Source organism: Podarcis erhardii (genome assembly GCF_964252035.2).
Source record: "Podarcis erhardii genome assembly, chromosome: 6".
NCBI classification, from domain to species: domain Eukaryota; kingdom Metazoa; phylum Chordata; class Lepidosauria; order Squamata; family Lacertidae; genus Podarcis; species Podarcis erhardii.
Genome location: NC_138510.1, coordinates 98108192 through 98126430, shown reverse-complemented (window position 1 = coordinate 98126430; position 18239 = coordinate 98108192). Strand labels below are relative to the sequence as shown.

General features: G+C 45.1%; 2 protein-coding genes and 1 long non-coding RNA gene across 15 annotated transcripts in view; 1 reads left to right on the top strand and 2 right to left on the bottom strand.

Moving 5' to 3' along the window:
- Positions 1–3455, top strand: part of PRRC2C (proline rich coiled-coil 2C) — a 75450-nt gene extending 71995 nt beyond the window's left edge. For all 13 annotated transcript variants that reach the window (XM_081866700.1, XM_081866698.1, XM_081866706.1 and 10 more), the window contains one exon: positions 1745–3455. In XM_081866700.1, the coding sequence (XP_081722826.1) occupies positions 1745–2005 (261 nt within the window). In that variant the 3' untranslated portion in view covers positions 2006–3455. The remainder of the gene's footprint in view (positions 1–1744) is intronic.
- A 943-nt stretch (positions 3456–4398) lies between these two features.
- On the bottom strand, positions 4399–6434 carry LOC309344470. Its single transcript, XR_014157750.1, has 2 exons — positions 6280–6434; positions 4399–5223 (listed from the first exon to the last, which is right to left on the bottom strand). It is a non-coding gene; the product is annotated as an uncharacterized lncRNA (long non-coding RNA).
- Positions 6435–9919: 3485 nt separating this feature from the next.
- On the bottom strand, positions 9920–17459 carry MYOC (myocilin). The gene is made up of 3 exons (XM_081866850.1): positions 16272–17459; positions 14164–14292; positions 9920–12500 (listed from the first exon to the last, which is right to left on the bottom strand). Exons 1-3 carry the CDS (start codon positions 16831–16833, stop codon positions 11716–11718), a joined length of 1476 nt encoding a protein of 491 aa, XP_081722976.1. The 5' UTR covers positions 16834–17459; the 3' UTR covers positions 9920–11715.
- Positions 17460–18239: the final 780 nt, after the last annotated feature.

Below are 18239 nucleotides of genomic sequence, written 5' to 3'. Positions count from 1 at the left end.
CATTCATCCTTACAAACCATGCTTTGGAGAAACAGAACTTTGTGGGAAATAGTCTTTAAACTTCTATAAGTGGTTAGTATTACTTGCAAAAATTTTTTACTGGAAATGAAAAACGAAATAAAGAAGTGCCTCTTCTTAGGGACACCCCATTTTTTGTCAGTTTTATTGGCAGTGAGGACGGGGGGGGGGGGGAGGCAGTAAGCAGCATCCTCCATGCCCCGTCCTCCTACCCCTAGGGCTGTCCCTATTGGCCGTGAGGGCTGGGGCATCCAAGCTCTAGCCCAGAGAGAAATACACCTTCTATGCATGATTTTGGAAATGCCTTTAAGACTGTTTAGTCAAATGTCCCCGCTTTTGGCTTCCTCACTAACACACAGTCTTTCTCTCTCTGCGTGTCACTGGAGGCAAGCTGTCCCTTGCCATCAGAGAACATTTGTAGAGGGGAAACATTGAGGGACACTGATGTCTTAGGTTTGTGTGAACTGTACACTCAAGGTGAGTGTCTCTGCCATCAGTTGTGTAGGCCTGTGGTGTGTTAGTTGTTGTGCTAGAAAATTAGATGTATTATGAAGGAAAGGGGGTGCAGGGAGAATCCAGAGCCTGTCTGCAGAGTGGAAGGAAAGGAGGACCTTTTTCTGCCTTCCCACTTCCAGCCATTCCCTGAAGACTGGAGAAGGGGCCCACATAAGAATATTAGGAGGGCAGGCAGGGGAAGCATGGCTTTGCTTTTTCGGTCTTCTGATGTGGACGAGACCATATGAAAAATGAACATAAGATTTTAGCTGCTGTTCATTCATTTTCAGCTTTGTATTGTTGTTATAAAGAGTCCAAATTGTTGTAAAGAGTGCACTTTTTGCTGATGTACATTAAATTCGTGAGCAAATACCTTTTTTTGGTTTCAAGGTTTTGAAAATTGAGGTGCGCATTAAATTCAATAGCACGTTAGACTCATAAATACAGTAGAACTTCTGTACAAGAACATCTGCCACTGAGGAAATCTGACCAAGCCAAAATATGTTTGGCATTTGAAGGGTCTATAGAACTTCACTGAAGAATATTGATTATTTTCTTGATTGCACTGAGTTTTTACACATGCTGACATACTACTATTATTTATAGTTTATGAAGTCAGCATCTGAAGTTTTTGACTTGTATGCAAAGCTGTACTTTTATACTTCTGTATCCTTGCTTTTAATCTTTGTACAGGTCACATTCCATTCTTACCACATGCTTGTATAAATTTTGATGACATGTTTTTGGCACTGTAGCCTTTAGGTTGACTTTATAAAAAGGTGGAAATACAGTGTATTCTTCATTGCGTTTTTGGCCTTGACTTTGGTGGTGTTTGTAGCCTTTCTGCTTACCACAAACTGGAATGTGTTTGAGAGGAAGAAGCATGGTCATGGCTTGCGCAAGGGGACTGACCTAAATGTCACCCCGGCTCCTTTTAATTCCTGTAGTACTACTAGTAGGCTCTAGGTTAGGGAGTTGAATGACAACTCCTATCAACATCTGGAGAACTGCAGGTTCACTGGATCTCCAGAGAAATTCAAAATGCCAGGCATGACAAGAAAAGATTTTGTCTTGGCGTTCAAACTACATTGTGGAAGAAATTTCAAGGTGTGTGAGTTACTATTGTAGGCACTACCAGGAGAACTCTGAATCCCTCAGATCCTGAACACACAGAATACGTAGTTTCTTTCAGGCCTGTACTCTTCTTTAACCCACTTTCTTTCTTATTAAGGCAAAGCAGAGAGCAGAAGTCCTTCAGTCAACACAGAGATTCTTCTCTGAACAGCAGCAGGCCAAGCCACCTGGAAGCAAAATGCAGAAAGTGAGTGACGGTGGGAGTAAAGCGGCTGAGGCAATGGCCGACTCCTCCCCAGGAGTCTGTCAGGACAAAGTGGCGGAGAAACCAAGCCCTGCACCCACAACAGCCCCCAAGCCTGTTAGAACTGGACCAATCAAACCTCAGGCTATCAAGACAGAGGAAACAAAATCCTAAGTGTTGCGCCCATTTCTTTCAATTGGGGAGTGAAATGCCACTGGCCAAACCTGTAGCCAAAGGGCAAAGCATGTCCCTTCAAGGCTGTGAATGGCATAAATAGACACAGTTGCTAATTAGCCTTGGCAGACATGAATGGTAACATGCTTTAAAGGTCTGGAGATCTTGGGGCTTGTAGCTTCCAGGCCACCACATGAATTGAGCGTAATCTGTCTGTATAGGGGCACCTGTTTTTCTGAGGATGCAAAATGAAAAATAATGCTGCTGAAGCATGTTATTAACCAGTGGTAAATGCTCTTCTGTTTGCTGTTTCATTTTGAAAAGAAAGGCAGATTGAAGAAGGCTATGCTGGACAGAAATGAAATTGGTTTTATGTTGCTCAGGGTCCTAAGAGGATGCTGTTATTTAATAATGAAACAAGAGAATTTAAGGCAATTGCACAGAGCAACTTACCCTCAGCCTTCCTCATTTTCCCCACCAACACACACTTCATTCTGTGATGCTCTACATCAGGTATCCCTAAAAGGCAGGCTATAGCTGCTGCTATGGTTTGATATGGTGCTGAATTAACTGGGGAAGATGTGAATTGACTCCCATGTTCATACCAAAAGTGCAGAGTTTAGAATACTCCCATTTAGGAGTTGTATTGCCAGTCACATTGAGCTCTGGCTCAGTAGTACTTGGGGGAAGGAATCCTTTGGCCTTCAAACTGTTTTCAGCTTATGTCTGTATAGAGCAACAAGCACGTAACCTGCTGCAAGACAGCATCCTCTGAAACAATGCATTCTTATATCAAAGCTACTCCTTCTTGCTCACTGTGTGCTGGGAAATAGAATCAAGTCAAATAATGCCTTCTTAATTGTATCCTTCTAGTAGTATAGCTGTAGGAGAGTACTGTATGATAACTTCTGTGAATGTAAAATACTCCATACCTGCTTATATGTAGTTGTGACTGTGCTATAGTAGAGCTGTTTTAATGACGTTACTGAAGACTTTTTCAGGCAATGATTGGAAGTTAATAAGAGAGCACCACGTACCATAGCAATTGCAGAACTGACTGTTTTCTTTGAGAATTTCTTCTTCCCCTTCCCAACATTTTTTTGGAACGAAGAGTGAGCTAAAAGTCTAATGTGTATAATTTTGTTCAGATGACAGCAGAAGCTGGAAAAGTCTGTTGCTGCTATTGATGCCTAGTGAAATGCTATTGGTTATCTTTTTATATAAATATTATAATTTGAATTTTTGGAAACTTAGCTGTGATGTCAGCTTTGGGGAAAAGATATCCACTTGTACTGTGAGTTGGCATTGTACAGAAATTAACAGCCATATTGGTCTAGAAATGTTTAAACTTTTTTTTCATTTGTACAGGGGTAACACTGTATTAAATATGTAAGGTCTTATTTACATGGGTTTGATTACAGAAACTAATAAAAAATATTCTCTACATAAAGTGTCTGGGAATGTCATGCTTTGCCACCCACCTCACCTTTAAAGAATGGCCTCTGTTGAAGAACTTAGAACACCATCAGGTTCATATGGAGACAAGTACCCCTTCAGGTTCCCTAATCCCAAGCCAAAAAATGCTTTAAAGATTAAAACCTGCGCCCTGAATTGAGGCTTGGAAACTAACGAGGACCCAGGGCAGCTGGAATTCTCTATTTGCTTCTGAGGCAGCTGGAGGAGACTGTCCTGAGTTAAGTCTGCATTGCAGGTGCTAAAATTGGAAGTGCTGCTTGGCTACCTAGAATAGGAGTTTGGGTTGAAAGCAGCACCTGGCACCTCCTTTAATGTATCAGAGCTATAATGTGCTATTTAGATACAAACGGAGCAGTTAAGGGGAAACTGCTGAAGATGGAAGTTACTCATCTCTTTCAAGATTGAACTCTTCAGCTAGAGTTGTCAGATGTGTTCTTGGGCTCTTTTAAGTTGGAAAAGCAGCTTGTGGTTGCTGCACAAAGAAACCTCGGGCTGTACAACGTTCATTTGACTTTGGCCACCGGGAACAAATAGCATTTCAGTTTTAATTTAGAAGCCTTTCAGGTTCTTTCCTGTTTGATGTAAAGTTATGAAATGTGGTCCATAAAAAGAAGCCAGAATACCAGTCCTCAACATATTGATTAAAAATAGTGGTTCTTAACTCACAACAACTTGCACTAAATTAATTTGCAGTTACTCGAGAGTACTGTAGAATAGCTAGATCAGCAAATTTATCCATGAAATTACAATTGCAGGTCAGCTCACCCACCTATATTGTAAGAGGATGTGCATTCTGCAGCTCCAGAATCCATCTCTGCAGTGATGTTGCTCAGACATACAAAGCAAAAGAGAGGCATGACAAAAGTCAAGGTCACAGGAAGAGAGAGGAAGGAAATATGAAAAGACCAAGAAAGAGATCTAATGCAATGACCATTGATTTATGATGCCCTGGAAAGGCCAGCCCTGTTCAAACTTGGCACCCATTCCTATTACCCAGAAAAGGCAAGGTAGCTGTCTGGAATAGCAGGTGTGGGAGTCCGGTCAATTTGGGCTAGCTGTTCCACATGAGGTGGGGAACCTTGTTCCCTTGGATACACAGCAACAAGAACTGGTGGCACATTATTAGAGAATCGGTGGCCACCTTCATTTTGCAAATAGCTCGAGGAAACAGGTGATGAGTAAATGATATAATGCATTGGAAGAGAAGGAGCACAGCATCCATGTTGGCATGTGGGGTTCAGACTTCTTGTATCAAGGGAGTAGACAGCGCAGCTTCCAGGTGTCGGTTGATGCTCTGCTAGATCAGTTGCTTTGCACACAGGGTCTTTGGAGTGCGCAGCCCAGCTGCCTACAAGAGGTGGTGTGCCACTCCCATCTATCCGGCATGTAAGCCACAATGGGGGAGAACAGAGACATCTTTCAGGACAGGTGATGTTTCGACTTCTTCGTGCACAGGCTGGAGAGCTTGGGTTAATGAGGCTCTGGTCATTGGAAAATACCCAGTTGTCTGAGAGCTGCTGCATGCAGCCCTGTCTGAGACAGCATGGAAGACCTTGGCGAAACGTTGCAGAGTGGCATTGGCATCTGCAGGGTTGTTCCCCTGGCTCAGGAGGGGATGAGTTGTGGACATTTCTGGGGGAAGCAGGAGAGGCATCTGAAAAGCAGGGACTTAATGGAGCCATGCAAAAACATCTCACATCCATCCCTCTGTGCTGCTGGGTGATAGTCCATTGATGCCTGACCTGTGGAGTGGGAAACGAGTCATTCAAGCGGCTGGAACTTGAGCTTAACTGCTTTGCCAAAACACAAGTGTTACTTGAGTTAGGCCAGTGCCAAGGCACCCTGCCCAGTTTGGCGTACTGAACAGTCACATGCTAGTTTTTATAGCAATTTCTATGGATTTTGTGTGTATATAGCAATTATCTTATTGGAATTTGCACTTACAAATACTCTAGTCAATTCACTTTACAGGCTGGGTACTAACTAAAATTTGGCCAAGCTAGCCCGGGATTTGAACCCCTGTTTCATCAGTGCAAGAGCCTGTCCTCTGCTGTGCCACACTGTCTCTCCTAAGTCTACCTAAGTAAACATGCACTGCATGGGCCCTGCTTCTAGAGACCTGCACAGGAGTCCTGGCAGGCCATGGCCATGGCTTTGACTCTCAGGGTGATTTTGACCATTTCAGGGCATCCCACATCTGCAGCCTCCTCTCACAGTATAGGCATATCTGCCTGTTAAATGAAGTTTAGAACCTAAAATGGATGATTATGATTACTGTCAATAAAGACATGCTTAACTGCTGTAAGTAGAAAACACCTGCTCCAAAGACAGCAAATCAGAGTAGGATACAGTTCTCACGTCCAGCTGCCTTTCTGCTGAGGAAGTCTGTCATTCCAGGCACAGTACAAACACATCCTTGTATTCAGAACCCTCCCTGGATTTGTCCCTTGCCCCTTTCTCGACACCCTCTCATCCAAAACAATTTATCCAGCGCCATCCTGAGACATCTGCAAGGATCTTTTGTCTCTTGTGCCTAGAAGTCCCCTTGTTCGCTTCCTTCAAATCCCTCTTCAAAACTTCTTTCCATGGGGCCTTTGGTCAAGCACATTGCACACACACAGAGAGAGAAACTAAACAGAAGGCTGCGTGACTGAACCACTTTACTGTAGTCAAAGCTCAACAGCTTTGCAACACCCCCCCCCCCAAAAAAAGGCCAACAACTTTAGTGTTCGGATATTCACTTTTTGAAATATGGCACCTCTAAAACAAATGCACTTGCAAATTGACCCCCAACTCACTGCAGTGTCAAAATTCTGTCACAGGTGGACTGTTGTTGGATGCCCTTTAAATCCACCATCACATCACGTCGCTGTAGTTCAGATGTTAAATTCTATTAACTTCAGCAGAGATGCTTGAGAGCAGGCCTGGTGTCCATCCTGATCCATTATGTGTGGATTTGTCATCAGTCTTTCAATCTGATTGGGTAAGGAGGAGTCCTTGATGATGTCACGCTTGTGTAATAAGCCCTCTTAGTTTTTATGAAGGCGTTGCCAGGTTAATTCCATCAGAACAAAAGCATATTAATGCTCTCTTGCTATAGGTATTAAAGAAAGGAGTGTCAGATATCCTAGGGCAGTGAGATGCTGAGATTCAGAAGAGCCTAGGAGCAAATAGGTGCTGCCAGGCAGATCAGGGATTGGAGGTGAGTGGTAAATACATGGTGTGGGCAGATAAGTGGAAGGACAAATGGCAAGGAGCTGCTTCTTTCAAAACCTGTGATGTGGCACAAAGAAGACAACATTCCTGTCCTCATAGGGACACTTAGTTAAGTCAAATGCAGGACAGCAGCACAGTAACTGCCAGAGTATCAAGAGAGTGGCAAGAGCAGGCTTTACAGTGCACACTGTTGACATATGGCATGTGCCAAATGTGTGCAGCCCTCCAAGCGTGTAGGTTCGTGGTAGTGCATCTTGTGCTGGAAGAAATACAGTCGGACTCCAACTTTTCACTCAGTTCCGTCCTTTACTGACAGGTCCAAAGCATTAAGGCAGTTTCACTATATACATAAAGTACAGGCTTCCACCAGATCCCTAGCAGGCTTCAAATGCAAAGCATACATACAGCACAGAGTTCAGTGATTTGTCTGTCCTTTTGCTTGGTCTCTAAATATGAGACCAAATATAGCAAACTAAATATGACATAATAGGCATCACTGAAACTTGGTGGGATAAGTCCCACGACTGGAATGTAATAATGGAGGGATACAATCTATTTCAGAGAAACAGACCAGACAAGAAAGTAGGAGGAGTAGTGTTATGTGTCAGGGATGTGTATACCTGTGAAAAGGTCCAAGATTTAGAACCTCAAAGCCAAAGTGAGAGCATTTGGGTCAAAATTAAGGGAGAGAAGAATAACAGTGACCTCATTGTGGGAGTTTACTATAGATCCCCAAGCCAAACGGAGGACATAGATGATGCCTTCCTGGAACAGATGGCCAAGCATGCAAAAGGAAGGGAGATAGTAGTAATGGGGGACTTCAATTACCCGGATATTTGTTGGATGTCAAACTCAGCCAAGAGCATAAGGTCAAACAGATTCCTCACTGGCCTTGCAGACAACTTCGTTGTCCAGAAAGTGGGAGAAGCAACAAGAGGAACAGCCATTTTAGATCTGGTCCTAACCAATGTTGATGACCTGGTTAGTGGGGTAGAAGTGGAAGGATCATTAGGCGCGAGTGATCATGCTCTTCTGAAGTTTCCTATACAGCGGAAAGGAGCAGCCAAGCATACTAGGACTCAATTTCTTGACTTTAAGAAAGCCGACTTCATAAAACTTAGGGAAGTCCTGGGTGAGATCCCATGGACAGTAATACTAAAAGGAAAGGGAGTTCATGATGGCTGGGAGTTTGTTAAGAGAGAGATAGTAAAAGCACAACTTCAGGCAATACCAATGAGACGGAAACATGGAAGGTGCCTAAAGAAGCCAGGGTGGCTATCTAAAGCACTTTTAACTGAGTTAAGATTAAAAAAGGATGTGTACGAAAAATGGAAAAGGGGGGAAACCACCAAAGAGGAATTCAAACAAATAGCCAGCACGTGTAGACACAAAGTCAGAAAAGCTAAAGCACAGAATGAACTCAGGCTTGCTAGAGAGGTTAAAAGCAACAAAAAAGGCTTTTATGGGTATGTTCGTAGCAAAAGGAAAAACAAAGAAACAGAGGAGAAGATGGTGAAATGCAAACAGGGGACACAGAAAGGGCTGAACTCCTCAATGCCTTCTTTGCCTCAGTCTTCTCCGATAAAGAAAACAATGCCCGGCCTGAAGAATTTGGAGCAAATGATTCAGCAGAGGAAACACAGCCCAGAATAACTAAGGAGATATACTTGGCTAGTTTAGATGTATTCAAGTCTCCAGGGCCAGATGAACTGCATCCAAGAGTATTAAAAGAACTGGCAGATGTGATCTCAGAACCACTGGCAGTCATCTTTGAGAATTCCTGGAGAACAGGCGAAGTCCCGGCAGACTGGAGGAGGGCAAATGTTGTCCCTATTTTCAAAAAGGGGAAAAGAGAGGACCCAAATAATTACCGCCCAGTCAGTCTGACATCAATACCAGGGAAGATTCTGGAGCAGATCATTAAGCAAACAGTCTGTGAGCACCTAGAAAGGAATGCTGTGATCACCAATAGTCAGCATGGATTTCTGAAAAATAAGTCATGTCAGACTAACCTGATCTCGTTTTTTGACAGAATTACAAGCCTGGTAGATGAAGGGAACGCAGTGGATGCAGCCTACCTTGATTTCAGCAAGGCATTTGACAAGGTGCCCCATGATATTCTTGTAAAGAAGCTGGTAAAACACGGTCTTGACTATGCTACCACTCAGTGGATTTGTAACTGGCTGACTGACCGAACCCAAAGGGTGCTCATCAATGGTTCCTCTTCATCCTGGAGAAGAGTGGCTAGTGGGGTGCCACAGGGTTCTGTCTTGGGCCCGGTCTTATTCAACATCTTTATCCACGACTTGGATGATGGACTCAAGGGCATCCTGATCAAATTTGAAGATGACACCAAACTGGGAGGGGTGGCTAACACCCCAGAGGACAGGATCACACTTCAAAATGATCTTGACAGATTAGAGAACTGGGCCAAAACAAACAAGATGAATTTTAACAGGGAGAAATGTAAAGTATTGCACTTGGGCAAAAAAAATGAGAGGCACAAATACAAGATGGGTGACACCTGGCTTGAGAGCAGTACATGTGAAAAGGATCTAGGAGTCTTGGTTGACCACAAACTTGACATGAGCCAACAGTGTGACGCGGCAGCTAAAAAAGCCAATGCAATTCTGGGCTGCATCAATAGGAGTATAGCATCTAGATCAAGGGAAGTAATAGTGCCACTGTATTCTGCTCTGGTCAGACCTCACCTGGAGTACTGTGTCCAGTTCTGGGCACCACAGTTCAAGAAGGACACTGACAAACTGGAACGTGTCCAGAGGAGGGCAACCAAAATGGTCAAAGGCCTGGAAACGATGCCTTATGAGGAACGGCTAAGGGAGCTGGGCATGTTTAGCCTGGAGAAGAGGAGGTTAAGGGGTGATATGATAGCCATGTTCAAATATATAAAAGGATGTCACATAGAGGAGGGAGAAAGGTTGTTTTCTGCTGCTCCAGAGAAGCGAACACGGAGCAATGGCTCCAAACTACAAGAAAAAAGATTCCACCTAAACATTAGGAAGAACTTCCTGACAGTAAGAGCTGTTTGACAGTGGAATTTGCTGCCAAGGAGTGTGGTGGAGTCTCCTTCTTTGGAGGTCTTTAAGCAGAGGCTTGACAACCATATGTCAGGAGTGCTCTGATGGTGTTTCCTGCTTGGCAGGGGGTTGGACTCGATGGCCCTTGTGGTCTCTTCCAACTCTATTATTCTATGATTCTATATGTTCAGATGCCTCTTAGGATATCATCACCAAATTTGACACAATAGTTACCAAGGTGGGATGTCAGACTACGTCATAATTTGGATGCCAGGCATGACTTTGAATGAAGATGGCAAACCAAAACATCACTTTGGCATGACTTGGCACATTTTTTGACATAGGTTTGGCACTCTAGATATCATTGCCAAACTCAGCATGAGGGTTCCTGAGGTTGGGGTGGGGGTGTCTCTGTTGATGTCTGGATGCCAAGAGCCATTTTGAATTAATATGGCAGGCTGAAATGTGAGTTTGGTGTGACTTCACCCAATTTTTGTTGTGATGGGTCTCAAACCACAAATTGCAGTATTCATTTAAAAAGAACCTTTTTTTGTTGTTCTAAGAAGTCCCAGGCAGTGCCAGGCACACCCCATTACTTTTTTGGGGAAAGGGCTGTATAGCAAATAGAGTGCCTCAAGAAACATTGCAGAAAAGAAATGACTGCACCGATAAGACTGGTTGGAGGGTTAATTGTTTATTGACTTCCATACAGGAGTCTCCTGCTGCTGCTGCTGCTGCTGCTGCTGCTGCAACCAGCTCCCTTCACCCCTGGTATCCTAGAAGATGCAGAGCAATGAAACAGGCAGAGGAGAGGTGCCGTGGTGCGCAGATGCAGCCTGACATTGTGTGGGAAAGACCCTGGAGATGAGAAGTCCTAGTGGGCACTGGGAAGGCAGGGACCTTCAGTCCTCGCAACTGACCTCCTAGAAAGAATTGCCGAGGCCACTGGGCAAGAGCTGTGGTTTGTTTCCTTCACTGGCCTCAGTTGATTTATTGTTTTGTTGCTGACCTCTTCCTGTCTCCAGCCCTGACCATCAGGGATGATGGGAGCTGCATGTCCAAAAACATCTAGAGGGTCACAGGTTCCCCAGTCTCAACAGACCTTGCAAAGCCTAAATGGAATTTAGACTGCAAGCCTGCAGGCAGGGACTGCTCTGAATTTTTATTCACTTACTGCACTTCTTAGATTTATAATTCTGACAAATTCTACCCCTCTGAAATGTTTCTCAATTGCTTTTACTACACCAGTACACTGGACCCCTGTTTGTTTCTAACACACACAGAAAACTTCAACCTGGAACTTGGACCTGCCAGGAGGAAGCAGTTTAAGGCAAGCTTCAGGCAAAAAGAAGTGGACGAGAAAGGGTTAAGCAGCCCCTTCCCCACCACAAAGTGCTGCTAAGTTCTCTGCAGTGAAGAGGCAGCCACCAGCCTGTTATAGGTAAGCTGGGCAATGAAGCCAAAAATAATAACGGCAACTTTACACTTATGTAATGAATGCACCATTGTCAGGTCCACAGAAGAGAGCGACTGCTTGTCAACCAACAGTGCTGAATCCTATGGCCAGGCAAAGAAGAGAGCTCCAGAGGCAATGGGTCTGTGTCATTTTGAAGGCTGCATGCATTTGTGTTCCAGGTCTAATTAGGAAAGACTACACTGTGCAGAGACATTTGGAGCAAATGGCAGTGGCTGCCCATTAAGGGCAGTGAACTGGGGTACAATCCATGGGAGGTTCTCCTTCCTAAACTCCACTGAAATGAATAGCAGCTGCACAAGAGCACAGCCACTAAGCACAGGGGTGAGCTTGCACAAAGCTCCTGGTCCCTCAGTAGAGCTTGGTCAGGAGACCTTGGGCATGATTTGTGTGCCCCATATTGTAACTAGTCAAAGTAATGGTGGTTATGTGGACTTCCTGCTCCAAGCTTCCCTTGGAAATGAGCCTCGCTGGCAGGTGGCATCTTCCCACTCTCTCTAAGCAGATCACATCTTGGAAAGCTTGATATCATAGGCAACCATATTGAAGTTGTCCCAAGCCAAGAGTTTTCTTTCTGTGGGATTGTAATCTACCATGCTGCTGTATCTGTAGCGGTTCTCAAAGCGGATGTTCAGTGGTGCACTCGTTCCTGTCTTAGTGGAGTAGATGAAATTTACAGTGGCCTCAGGGGATGAGTAGCTGCTGATGGTGTACAAGGAGCCACAAATCATGAAGGCATTTGCCACCGACTGCTTGCGGATGTTGGTTTCCCATGTTTGTTCAATCTCTATGGTCTCTGGGTCCAGTTTAGAAAGCACAATGGCCCCCTTTACCTTTTCAGTGCTGTAAATTACCCACAGCCCCATCTCATCAACTGCAAAGTCAATGTCTGTATATCCACCCCATGAGTAGGGAAACTGTCCGTGGTAGCCGGCATTGGGTAGCTCCTTTTGGACCGTAATAACTTCTGTCTTCAGGTCATATTTTGCCATTATTCTAGACTTGCGCATCTGAAAGTAGAGGGAACCCCGATAAACAACAGCTCCAGTGCTCTCCATAGATTGGGGCAGCACATGTACTTTGGAAGGGTGGCCTTTGGTGAACTGATCCACATTGTTGTACTCAAAGACTTGGCGGACATCTGAACCAACGGTATCAACTCTCCAAGTTGTCTCTCGGCTGTAGGGAGAGATGGGTTCTGGGTCCCTTATCCACACGCCATACTTGCCAGCAATGGTCTCTGCCCTGCGGAAGGTCACTGGTTCACCAACTGATATGAGCACTCCACAGCCTGTTCCAGGAAATAAGTAAGCCAGTTACTTCACCCTACGGCAGAATTTGAACTTGAGATTGGGGGGGGGGAGGGGGACTACTCTTCAAATATGCTATTTTACAGTGTGCCCCAATCCAAAGGCATTTTATACATTTGTTTGCTTGCTTCATAAAATCTATACACCACTTGATTGTAAAAAATAAAAAATCAAGGAAGCTTACAATCCTACTTTAAATCATACATAAGTTAAAACACTAAAACAGATTAAAATTACCTCAACTTTCTAAGCATCCGAGTAGGCTTCTCTAACAGGAATGTTGTAGGAAGGGGGTTCCAAAGTGCAGGTGCTGCCACACTCAACAATCACATTCTTACCAATGGGGAAGAGGTGCTACGTGTCAATTCCACTAATCAAAGCCATCAAGTGGGAGCATGTGGGGGAAGTTAATCTCGTAGGTAAACTGCTCCCTTAGCATTCAAGGGTGCTAATAATACCTTGAACTTGGCCCAGCAGCAAATCGGTAACCAGTGCAGAGCTCTGAGCCAGCTGGGTGTTATGCTGACAAGGCCTCACTCCTCTTGGTAATTGGGCTGAAGAATTCTGCCCCAACTGTAGCTTGGGGGCCAGACCCACAAAGAGAGCATTTTGCCAACCTCTGGCTGTGCCTCTGTACCAGATGGCATCCACGGGTGATCACTCTAACTTGGAAGGCAGTCATCTTTTTACCAGTGGAGAGCATGAATGGATGTCTATAGTTGCCTTAGACCAACCTGGGTGGGTTATCTATTAAATGGCTTAATATTTCAAGAATCTCCATGTTTAAACATCATTAAAACAAATACTGGTTTTTTTTAAAAAAAAAAAATTCTACTTTCATGGCCAGCAGCTTTCCAAGGCCTCTTTCTCATTCCTGCTACTTAAAAATGTGTGCAAAAGCCTGGATATAAATTCCCCCCAAATACAAAAAATAATAATTAGAGAGTTGGGAAAGGCTGAATCTGGGAATTTCTGCCTCTTGCCGCTGATTATTCTACTTAGCAATGGGATAGAGAATGAGGAATAAGAGATAAGTTCCCCTAAGTTTTGAAACTGCATGAGAAAGCTGTGTCTCAAAATCAAAACCTTTTCATTTAAAAAGTTCTGAATAAATTTGTAGTGGTGTCAGTTGGAGGTGCTGCCTCTAATTTAGTGAATATCCTTCAATTTTACTTCCACTTCCCCCACAAAAAATGGTTTGGGACTTTGTATATCAGCTTTCTTGTTCTTGTTCTTAAATGGGTGTAACATTTCAACATTTCGTTCTGATGAAGAATAGCCATAATTATTTTCTGGTTGTGTGTTCTCCAACTTTCTAAGTAGACTCAAAATAGATGCTCACTCTGATTTTGGGTTCCATGTAGTGTTCCACACACAGGCCAGGTTTGTTTATAAAGGAAGGAAACAGGTAATATATGGGAGTCTGGCAGTCAGAGGTGGTTTTTCAGGACTAGCTGGCACTTCTGAAGGGGCAAACTGACAAGGGAGAGTTTCACGTTGGACTGGTGGAAAGCTGGCTGAAAGGGAGGCTGTCCCAAACAAGGTGTTTTGGGCAAGATTCTTTCACTAGTGCTACAAAGATGGGCAGGATCCAGCACTGAGCAAAGCAAGGGAAACCAGCACCTGCCCAAGAGAGCTCTGTACCTGATTCTTCCCTTTCTGCGCTGGGGAGGCCAGGCGAGGGGCTTCCCTGAAAGAGGCGGGATGCAGGAACCTCCACCAGCTCCGATTTGAGCTCTTGGTAGTCCAGAGTGTCTGTGTTCCCCTTGGACTCTGCAGAGGAAAGCAGGGAAGGAGAGAGCAAGAAGAGAAATTAACACCCTGAAGGCCAAGGGGACAGAAAGGAGGAGTCTGCCATTAAGGCTTTCCTGATGATAACATTGCGTGTAAAGAATATAGGAAACGAAGAGAAAATTTAGGGGAGCAGCCCCCCTTAGCCCCCCTCCAGCTATAGGCCTACAGGGCTGGGGGAGGAGAGGAAAGAGAAGGGAAGAGAAGTTCTCTGAGCAGTCAAAGGTCCTTGTGGGTCACTGAAGTTATTCAAGGGGAGATTAAATTATGTCAGCTATTTACTGAACATTGCTTCTGATTTGTGAGGCATTGAATCAAACAAGTGGTGTCCTACCACTTTCCTTGGCCAGATTCATTTAAAGCAGTCTTTCTCCACTTTAAAGGGACTAGCAGTGGGTTCAAGCAACCAATTTATTTCTTACTGCCAAGGTAAGAAAAAGGAGAGGTGAAGCCTTGCTGCTTCCTGAAATGTGGAAGCTCAGAAAGGCCACAGTGTTGATTAAATTTTAAGCTTGTGTCCAATATAGCATTAATTTTTTTGTTAGTGCATAAATCCTTGCACTCATATAGTGAGGGCATTGGATACCAGCCACACTCCAAATACGCTCAGATGTACTTCATCTCTCTCTCTCTCTCTTTCTGCTATTAATAAATCCCTTATTAGAGATTTCATTCATTTTTTACTTCAATTAAACAAAATCAGCAGCGGTTGAAGTTCCAGTGGTTTCATTGTCATTTCAATTATCCTCTCACCCCGAATAATAATAAAAATAGAAGTGTAGCATTGGAAGGGATCACGAGGGTCATCTAGTCTAACCCCCGGCAATGCGGGCTCAAACCCACAACCCTGAAATTAAGAGTCTCACTGAGCTATCTGCTCTTTTGGAAACTACCCCCAGAACCAAAAACAAAAAGGCTAGCTGGGCCTCTCTTTTCTTTCTGTAGTCATTGGCATGTCTCCCAATCTCAGGTACCCTTCCTCCAAGGAGCCATAAGCTTTTTGGCCTGACCCCCCCCCCCACTGCCTTGATGGAAACTGTTGCTCATGAGTAGCACAATTATTTTCCAGCTTGCTGACTGATATGTCCTGAAATGCTAACGATGCTCTACTTTTGCTCCGGAGGCATCCCACTCTAAAAATACTCCCTGACAGACACCAGATCCCAGCTTCTATCTTCATTCCACCCCCACCCCCCTATTTCTGCCACCCTGTGATAGGGGCAACGGTGCAAAGGCCTGTAAAAAGCCCAACCTTGTGCTAAGCAGACCTGGAAAGAGGCCCGTGAGAACCATTTAGCCTCATTCAGATACCTTCTTGAGGTCACCCATGGATTACTCTACCACTGGGGGAACATGACTCAATGGGACAGGCCTTTCTGCAAAGCACAGGGCATTTAGCAGCACCAACAGGGTGACACACTGCTGGCAGGTAGCCTTTAATGCCTGGGGCTGCTGCTATTCCATTCGCGAGATGGGAATGTTCATTGATGCTCCCTGGCATTTCGTCAGTTGAAAGAAGTGGAGACAAGTGGGAAGGGCATGGCTCTGTGCCAGGGACAGGCGAGAAGCACCTAGGCCCCACGATTTCTCATCTCTTAAGTAACCATCACTCACATTTTGTATAGATGTCTGTCATTGCAGTAAACATACTCCATCCAGGACTAGACCAGGAGGTCTGACTGCAGAGGCTCAGGAAGAGTTGAGAAACAGACTGAACACAAAACAACATGCCATAAAAACCTCAGATGAAATGCAATTGAGGCTAGGGCAGGCCTGGTTACCTCCCCTCCCCTCCAGCTCACAAAATGGCATCCCACTGCAGTTGGGAAAGGTCAATTAAAATTACGAAGGGTTTGAAGCTTCCTTCCTTCCTATGAGGAAAGGCTAAAAGACATGCATTTTGATTTAGGAAAAAAGGGTGACTGAGCGGGGGCGGGGGGCAGCTTTAATTTCTACAGTACCTTGAAGGGAGTCCCTGCTGGGTGCCTCTCCAGCCTGGGGACAGTGGCTGGCTCTCAGCCGCTCCACCTCCCGCATGGTGTTCTCCAACCTCCTTCCCAGCTCCTTCCTCTCTTCCTCCAGCCACTTCTTATCTTCTTGCAAGTCAGACTTGTCTTGGAGCAGGTTGCTGATGGTGTGCTCCAACCTGCTGACCTGTGTGTCCCTCTGGGCTTGTTCTCTCTTCAGGCTCTCCACCTCTTTTTGAAGCAAACTCACCACAGAGAAGGAGGAACTCCGTGCTGCTTGGTTTCCATGCAGCTGGCTGACCAGGGTCTCCAGGAGACTGAGCCTTGCTTTGGAGGACTCCAGTTCCAGGTGCTGGCTGTTGCTTTCCCTCTGGAGATCCCTGATAATGGCCATCATTTCCCCAGGGTCAGTGCAGCTGGCTTCATTTGCACTGGGGACTGTGAAGGAATAGATGCATCTGCCATCCTGGTTGTTTGCTTTGTGGAGGTGTGCAGTGCTGCCGACTGCTTCCCATACCATCCAAGCTGAGAACAAGCAAGTCACCAGCTCCTTCATGGCTTCACTGCTGCCTCTAAGCCCACACAGCCTTCCTGAGAAGCACAGTGTGCGAGTAGCATTCACCAGCTCTCACTCACTTGTTCTGAAACTGAGCTCCTAGTGACCTCAATTTTATACAGCTGAGAACCAGGGAGGTCCAGGAGAGGGTCGCTTTGCCAGAAGCTACGGCGGCGGCAGCAGTAGCAGCAGTAGCAGCAGCACAGACTTAATGGGAATCAACTCTCTTAAAGGGATCGTGTTTCATTTACGATTCCATGGGAATATGAACCCAGTGCCCATTCTTGGGATCCTTATCCTCAACACATACAAAATGCGTAGAGGCAGATCTGCCGCCCGTGTGTGTCTGCGGAGGGCATGGCTTTATGAGTCTGTGCATCCGGCAGTGAGGCAAGTTCAGGGTCAGGGAAGCAATTGCTCTGGAGCAGTGAAGTTTTAAAAGTTTGCCTGCCAAAGATAGTTGGGATTCTACACCATAAATATGCAACCATTAAACCATTTAGAAATGTGTTATTATGGAAATAAGTACTACAAAATATTATGTTAAGGGTTATGCCCACTCATGATTTAGTCTGGAATGTGAGGCATGGATGTTTTGTTCACTCACTCCTTACAGAGCCTAAGGGTATACAGTGGTGCCCCGCAAGACGAACGCCTCGCAAGACGGAAAACCCGCTAGACGAAAGGGTTTTCCGTTTTGGAGGTGCTTCGCAAAACGAAATTCCCTATGGGCTTGCTTCGCAAGAAGAAATGTCTTGCGAGTTCCTGCGGGTTTTTTTCCCTCCCCCCCCCTTTTCTAAGCAGCTAAGCCGCTTATCAGCTGATCCGCTATGCTGATAAGCCGCTAAAAGCCGCTAAACCGCTAATAGCGCTAATCCGCTAAGCTGTCAATGGGCTTGCTTCGCAAGACGAAAAAACCGCTATACGAAGAGACTTATGGAACGGATTAATTTCGTCTTGCGAGGCACCACTGTACACACATTATTGCCTACTCCACATCCAGTGTGCTCCCTCTTCTAGTTTTTGAAACTGCATACGTATGATGTTAGCCACAATCCATATCCATCCTGTAGTTTCTTGAGGGAAATCTGCCTTTAGATGCATTTTTTCCTCAACCCAGCTACAATCCAACTAAAAATTTTTAGCTGCATTCACTTTGTACCTGAACCAGGTTTGAGACAGTCAGAGCAAATGACTGCTTCCTGACTAGGGGTGGGTTGCAGGGGAAGGGAAACCCAAAAGGTCTTATGTGTCAGCTGAAGAAGCCCTCACACCCCTCTCTGATGAGGACAGCACTGCAAAGTGCAGTGGGCAGGTTGGGGGGGGGCAAAGGCTTTGCTGTATTTCAAGCTGCTGTTTGCATACCCTAAATTTCATTGTTTTCCAGGGTGTTTACACATTTTCCC

Excerpts from the sequence above, each read along its gene's own strand:
- MYOC (XM_081866850.1), bottom strand. The coding sequence starts at position 16,833 with ATGAAGGAGCTGGTGACTTGCTTGTTCTCAGCTTGGATGGTATGGGAA. Across the intron at positions 14,293-16,271 it reads CAGCAGGGACTCCCTTCAAG|AGTCCAAGGGGAACACAGAC; the intron begins GTACTGTAGAAA and ends TTTCCTCTGCAG. Across the intron at positions 12,501-14,163 it reads CGCAGAAAGGGAAGAATCAG|GCTGTGGAGTGCTCATATCA; the intron begins GTACAGAGCTCT and ends TTCCTGGAACAG.